The following is a 7,500-nucleotide window of genomic DNA, read 5'->3' as shown; positions in this document are numbered from 1 at the left end:
TAATACATTCATTATTAATCATTAATGTGTAAAATCAATAAAAGGCCTTCGTTAAGACCTCCATATTATTATGGTCAATGCCTGTGTGAAAAGTGGGAGCGATTGGTGCAGGTGGTGAGGAGATACAGCGGTGTTTCTGACACACATTCATTCATTCAGACAGACATTGACTGAATTATAGTATGATATTTGGCCGCTGACCCCTATCTCAAAATATGTTGTTCCAGGAATCCCCCAGAAGCAAAGATTTGAGTTAAAACGTTTGCTGTTAAAGAATATATAAGAAAACCCCCGGCGCTGTCGGGTATCGTCACCTTAGACAGCACTCTATTTCAAAACAAGACCGTTTCCGGTCCCCCAAAAACAGTTGGCGAGAATCGGCTATAGCTAATGTGATCGTCTCTTTAAGAGTCTTCAGAAGCATTCATATTTTAACCGCGCGGTAACGACGATTTAGCGGGTCGTTCAATCCAGCTCAATCTGAGCCGTAATTCGGAGAAAAACGACTATAAAGATCAGCGGCCCCAGCATTGTGTGCAGGCCGCCATCTTGGAGAGGGCAAAACATTGAGGGCATGGACCTGCCTGCCTGGAATGTAAATGTACGTAGTTGACTCTGTGTGTGTTATGTGTAGGTGTTTGATTGTCCAAATGTACTTCTATCCTTGGCACGTAATGGGGAGCGTGATCGTCCCAACGACCACGACCATCATAAGAAATGACCTAATGGTACAGTTACAGTACCAGTATCCTCTGCCTTCTTGTTTCAACCCTCTGAACTTCAACGTATGGGATCCTTTCAGCGGGGCTCTCTCTGTGTTCGTTGCACCGGATGACATTTCTGTTAGCAGAAATGTACAGAGCGCGGCTCTGTATCCTCAAAGGCCCCATCTCACAGTGGATTTACGGCCTCGCCCTGTCCTCGCCCTCCTCCATACATCACTGCGCCTCCCAGGGAGCCACTGTACTCTTCATCTTTCTGTACCTCTTCATCTGTCCATCCTTACCCCCTTCCTTATCCCGTTAAGACCCGAGGACACCATTCTACAAAACACTCCTAACCGTTTTCTGAAGAACCTGTGTGTTTATGTCAGTGGTTCTCAAACCTTTTCATGTCAAGGACCCCCCAAAATTATTTAAAAATATTTTGTTCCAGGCAGGGACTCCCCAGAAGCAAAGATTTGAGTTAAAAATGTTCACTTAAAAATTATTTTCCACAATCTTTCAAAAATAGCATCTACAAGCTCGAGCTTGTAGATCTGCTATTTTTCAACAGCTTAAGTTTAAAATAACGGTGCAAAGTGGTTAAAAGCTAATGAGGCGACGCAGATGCGTTCCAGGTCTTAATGGGTTATGTCCTCTTCATCTCTCTCTCCCCATTATCGCCATGCCTCGTTCCGTCCACGCCTGCACCTTTTGCACTCATCACTACTACTCTACTTGACTTTAATTTCGTCACTCCTCATTCCTCTCTTCTTCTGTCCTTCCTGAGTCGTTTCCATCCCTCCCTCCCTCCCTCTTTCCTTAACTCTTTGAGAGTTTCAAGGATTTCTATATAGTTTTTAGACTTCTCTATGGCAGAATGGCGTTTTTGAATGATTTATTGAAAATTCTCTGCTGTGAATGTTTGACAACGAAAGACCTTCAGAGAAAGCTTGGCTTGTCTGCTTCCAGGAAAAAAATGAACTGAGTTGATAAAATGTTTAGTTGTGGTGTTGGAAGCCATTTAAAAGAGCCTGCATTTACACTGGGTAGTGTTTCTAGGACAACAAAAAAAGTTATGACCGGTTGAAGTTTTATTTTCTAAATAACTTTTTTTCTGCTGGGCGTACATAGCCATGCAATATCTCATTTTAAAGGGTGAGTTGTCTAGTTCAATTAAAATAAAATAAAAAGTTTCTCACATGTACCACTGTAGATATTTTGCCATCTATAAATAGCATGGTCAGTCATGATCAATCTGACCTATCCAGCTAAAAGTCCCCCTAGCTCTGAAATGGAACATCATATAAACTCAATTCTTTTTTGGGGTAAAATTAGACATTCTAACGCACATTTTGATATATACCATGTTTACATAGTCTTACCAGTACCGTGTCTATTCATGCATGTATCTCAAAAACCTGTTGTGAAGAAACAGTTTTGATAAAAAACTCATCCAAGGACATTGTTTTGATATGACTTTGTGCCCATGATATGTATCAAAATATAGACTTGAATGTATACTGTATTATAACAAAAAAATTGGGTTCTTACCATCTACCGCTACAGAGTAAATCACAGTTGAAACTCGCTTAGTCAAACCATAAACCTCAGACTAGTGAACAAAATAGCCATGACAGGTCTAACTCATTGTAAAAGCTTGTCTTTTATTTTTTATGACTACTAACATAATACAATTATAATAAATATTACAGAAAATAAATAGGCCTACATACAAAACAGTTGTCCCCAAACTCCCCAGTGTCCCCAAACCACTGCATTCCAGTTGTTCTTGACGGTGTGTGTGTGTAGGCTAAATTTAAAAAAAACAACTGAAATGAATGAATGCATCCGGTTCAGTGTCGGAGAACTCCATCGCAGTCTTGACTCTTCGTCTTCATCATCATCATCATCATCCTCCTCCTCCTCCTCATCTGATGCCAGTTCTAAATATATAAAAATAAACATTTAGCTGTAGTCAGCCCGGCCAATAGCCAGTTGGGGGGGGGGGGGACGTAGGCTATCTGACATCATCGTCATCATCATCATCACACGGAGACACACTAAACAATGTACAATCATGATTGTATACAATATACAATGAATGCAATTATCATGCAAGCTCAGACGTCAATGAAACGTCATACAGATCTTATATAATACGCTACTGTTAGCTTCACTCCCCGTCCCCCCTCCGATCCTTGTAGCAACGTCATCATAACCACGCGTTGCTTCAGTAAACGATGCATGTTTGTTCTCCGTCTTTGTAGACAGTAAATAAAAGGAGCGAACATTACTCTAAAGATCAGATCGCCTATAAGGCACGCTACAATATAAAATACTTGTACTGCCATGCGTGCATGCCTGCTACGATACATTTGTACTGCACCAACCAACCGATCGACACCAACCCCCCCCTCCAGCCCTTAGCCAGCACCAATGCACCGACCAACAATTTACAATTTACAATTTAGGCATTTAGCAGACGCTCTTAATCCAGAGCGACTTACAATAAGCAAGAACAAAAGCATGGGAATACATCACATATGTAAAAAGCATTTATCGCGAAACATGCGTAAGCTAAGAACGTGACTAGAACATATCTATATAATGACACTATACATATAAACTATAACTAGAACATATCTATATAATGACACTATACATATAAACTACACATATATGCTATACTATGCTGTACATATATACTATGAAGTGCTATGACTACTATACACTATATACTATGAAGTGCTATGACTACATACAATGCACTTATTGTGCTGTCTACATGACATGCTATAAGTCTGTTTTAAATGCTATATAAGTCTAAGAAGTGCTGTCTAAGGGGGGTAGGGTAAGTGCTATGGGCCATGATGGAGCCTGAAAAGGTGGGTTTTCAGACTACGGCGGAAGATCGGGAGTGATGCTGCAGTTCTGATTGCTGGCTAATGGCTGGGGGCCATCGTGGTGAGTCATTCTGGCGTCATGATCTGACTAGTAGTAGTAATTATCCAAGCATCTATTTGTAGCGATCATCTTATGATTTCTGATCACTATAGAAGGGCATTTTCTACAATAAGATTACCTCAAAACATTCCGGGACATTTAAACAGCGCTTCGGAGCATATTAATATGTTTAGATTCATCAAAAACTGTGAAGACGCCAATTGGCGTCATTGATCATTTACGGAATTCTGATGAAGACGCCAATTGGCGTCTTTCATCTTCTAAGGGTTAAGCAGCTTCTGATTAATGTGTGGCGCGCGGGCAGAAATGTGTGTTTAACACTGTCCGACAGCATATGAAGTGGCCATAACTAAATCAATATGGCCCAATGCGCGCAGACCGCAACGATTGCAATGACGACGACGGCGAGCGGACCCGGGGTGGGGTGGAGCGGCGGCGGTGGATGAGGCAGCTGATGTTTATTACGGCCGTCCGTCCGCTCGCTCCCCGGTAACAGCGTAATAGTAGTGTGTGTGTGTGTTTGTGTTTATGGTGATGTGGTCATTTTCCAGCGCCATAGCTAGCTGATCTATGGTATTGATCTGGAGGGGAAGGATAAGCTGTGTGTGTGGTGCGTGTGTGTGTCGGTGAGTTTGAGGGCCGGGATCGCAGGAATCTTTATTATTATTGGGGCTTTTTCTTCCTTTATTTTTTGATAGTTACAGTAAGCTGACAGGGAATGGGGGGGAGAGAGATGGGGAATGACACGCAGCAAAGGTCATTGGGATCGGGAGTCGAACCCACAGCACACTGTCAGGCTGGATTAGCAGCCTAGGTGCCCCAACCGCTAGGCCGCCCCGGGCCAGCTTTGAACCACTTTAACCATTATTTTAAATTGTATCTGTTGAAAATTAGCAGATCGCCACGCTACGAGTTCGTAGATCTGCCATTTTTGAATTTTTGAAATCTTTGAATATATATTCTTTCACAGCGAGCGTTTATAACTCATATCTTTGCTTCTGGGGGGGGGGGGGGGGGTGTCCCTGGAACAACATATTTTCAGATGGGGGTCGGTGGCCAATTACATATAATTTTTGCGGACCTTGACACAAAATAGCTTTGAGAACCACTGATATAGAAACATGTTATTTCATGATTTAGAAGGCATTTGTAGAATCTGGTCTCGGTCCTCGATGAGTGAAATGAACACTGAAGATGTTAAGAAGACTTAAGAGTGTATAATGGTGTACCACAGGGAGGGATACCAGGGACTCCAGGGAGGGGGTGGGTGGGGGGGGTAACCCCACTAGCATGTGGTTGTCTATAAAGCGCTGGTCTGTCTCCTAGCCTGACTCCGCCATTCCATGGTCATAAACATGCTTTACCCTCTCCTCTTATTAGCACATAGCTTGTAAAAAGCCATTTAGCCTTGATTAGCCTGCTAGCTTATAAAGGGCCATGCAGCAGGACTTTAACCCATTTTGGGCGGGAACCCCTTTTGGTGTTAGCATTATGTTATGCTTTAGCTATTGAAAAATAGCAGATCTACAAGCTCATAGGTCTGCTTGTAGGTCTGCTATTTTTGAAAAATCGAAGAACGACTGACATAGAAACATAGCTTTTTCAGAAAACTGTCAGGATGTAGAAGACATTTTTAGAATCTGATCTCAGGTCTAAATGGGTTAAGTTGACTGGTCCGGCCTGAACTGGACTGGGAGTTGTCCCTCAAACAAGTCTGAGTCTCTCTCTCTCTCCGTCTCTCTCTCTTTTAAAAGCTACAATAAATCCCTCTGTCACTCACTCGGCCACAAAGACACCAGAGGCCGCAGGGGCTCTCCCCGACCTACAGAAAAACCTTGTGACTCTTATAAAGATTGGCATTACTCGGCTTGCCTCGTCCGCCGTCTTGCTTCCGCAATGAATATTCATTTAGCACGGCTGATTTATAGAAAACCGCATTCTTACAACTTAGTTAATTCCCGGGCGCTATAAACAGACATGCTAATCTGTCTTTATGTGGCCGTGGTCATCTGAACGAGCGATGAGGGAGGCCAGGGCTGGGTCGTAGAGAGGAGAGAGTGAATTGGACAGTTAATCGCCATTAACCCTGGCGTCCCCCATTTTCAAAACATTTTGCTCGGGAACGAGTAGCCGTCATGCGTCAATTTGCAAACCGCTGGACTGATTAGTGCCAAATGTCTTGTACACCAGGGCTTAAAGTTCTCAGTCCTGGGGACTGATTTCAGTCCTGAGGATCTCATAGGGATCATTTAATGAGATCAGTGCAGATTTGCAAAAAAACATTTTCAGTCTTGGGATTGTTTTTGGCTTTAAGCCCTGCTTGTACACAGAAGTACCATTTCTCCCCACAAATGTTTTACATAAAACTTTTTCTTTAAAATGTATTCTTATAAAATAGCATTTTTGCTATTTTATAAGAATAAATTAAAAAAGCATGTCTAAAAGCTGCACATTGCAATGCAGAGCCCTATTTGCTGTGCGATAAAGTATACAAGTATACAAAAAATGCAGCTAAAATTATTTTCTGCCTCTATCTTTTCTTGAATGCGTTTCGTCCTCTGGGCCAGCTTACAAGTCTTCTCACACTATTTCAGCCGGGGAGCCAGACTTAAGTGAATTTACCCTCACCCTGGGACACGGGTTCATTACAACCCGCTGGCACGAGTCTCACGTGGACCCCCATGAAAACTGACCCACAGCTGTCTTCGGGGTTGTAAGCTAGAATTTAAGATATGCTGCACTGGCTTGTTTTTGGGAGGATAACAGTTTGCAAATAAATATGCTGGGAATAAAGAACCAAAAGAACCATCGAGCTGTGACTTTTTCATCCAAACTATCTCGCAATTTTACAACTCCCTGCGCGTCCCCTGGATCTCCGGGAAGAGTAACAGTTTGGAACTGGATTTCATAAACCATGAGCTGGGCCACAAAACGGGTCGTAGGGCCTGGTTTCGAGGGGGGGAGGGGAGGGGGGGGGGGGTGTCCCTAACCAAGAAACACTAATACGTTTTCAGGAGTGCCGACTCCCAGGATGAGGATAAACATTTGATTTGGTTTACGGGGCTGAAGAAAGTTTTAAGTGGTACTGCTTTGAAAATATATTTATATATACAACAAAACCAACTAGTACAGCTGAAAGGCGGGAGGCTGAGTTGTGAGGCCGCATTAATCAAAGGTACTGGCGGTGTTGAAGCAGCACAACACTAGCTACGGCGCGGCACAGTAAAAGGTTGTCAGGGGGGTATAAACTAATGGCTGTAAATCAGAGCAAAGTTACACATCCATTTGTGTACAATGCAGTGTTATGTGGAATTGTGGATGCGTAGTAGAGGTGGTGTGACGTCTCGTAATCACATCATCATGATCTGCCTCTGTGCATGTGTGTGTGTATGCGCGTGCGTGTCTGTGTTTATACTTTATATGTGCGTGTTGCCTGTGTTATCCCATTTCGACCTGAGTTAAAAACATTCACTTTGAAAGAATATATATTCAAAGATTTGCGCCACATTTTCATGATTTTTCAAAAATAGCAGACCTACAAGCTCGTAGCGCGCCACTCGGTGGCGCGCTATGAGCTTGTAGATCTGCTATTTTTCAATAGCTAAATTATAACATAATGTTTAAAACACCAAAAGGGGTTCCCGCCCAAAATGGGTTATATGCCTTGGTTCCTTGTGTGTGTGTGGTTTGTGAGCACAGTGGGACCACAGGACCACTCCAAGGCCAGGGTTCCTTGTGTGTGTGTGGTTTGTGAGCACAGTGGGACCACAGGACCACTCCAAGGCCAGGGTTCCTTGCGTGTGTGTGTGTGGTTTGTGAGCACAGTGGGACC

General features: G+C 43.1%; 1 protein-coding gene across 1 annotated transcript in view; it reads left to right on the top strand.

The window, feature by feature from the left end:
* Positions 1-7,500, top strand: part of rnf220a (ring finger protein 220a) — a 71,165-nt gene that overhangs the window by 50,896 nt on the left and 12,769 nt on the right. The window contains exon 11 of the mRNA XM_079529348.1: positions 635-728. Within this exon, the coding sequence (XP_079385474.1) occupies positions 635-728 (94 nt within the window). The remainder of the gene's footprint in view (positions 1-634; positions 729-7,500) is intronic.

Source organism: Electrona antarctica (assembly GCF_951216825.1).
Source record: "Electrona antarctica genome assembly, chromosome: 19".
Taxonomy (NCBI): Eukaryota; Metazoa; Chordata; class Actinopteri; order Myctophiformes; family Myctophidae; genus Electrona; species Electrona antarctica.
This window is presented reverse-complemented; position numbering and strand designations above follow the sequence as displayed.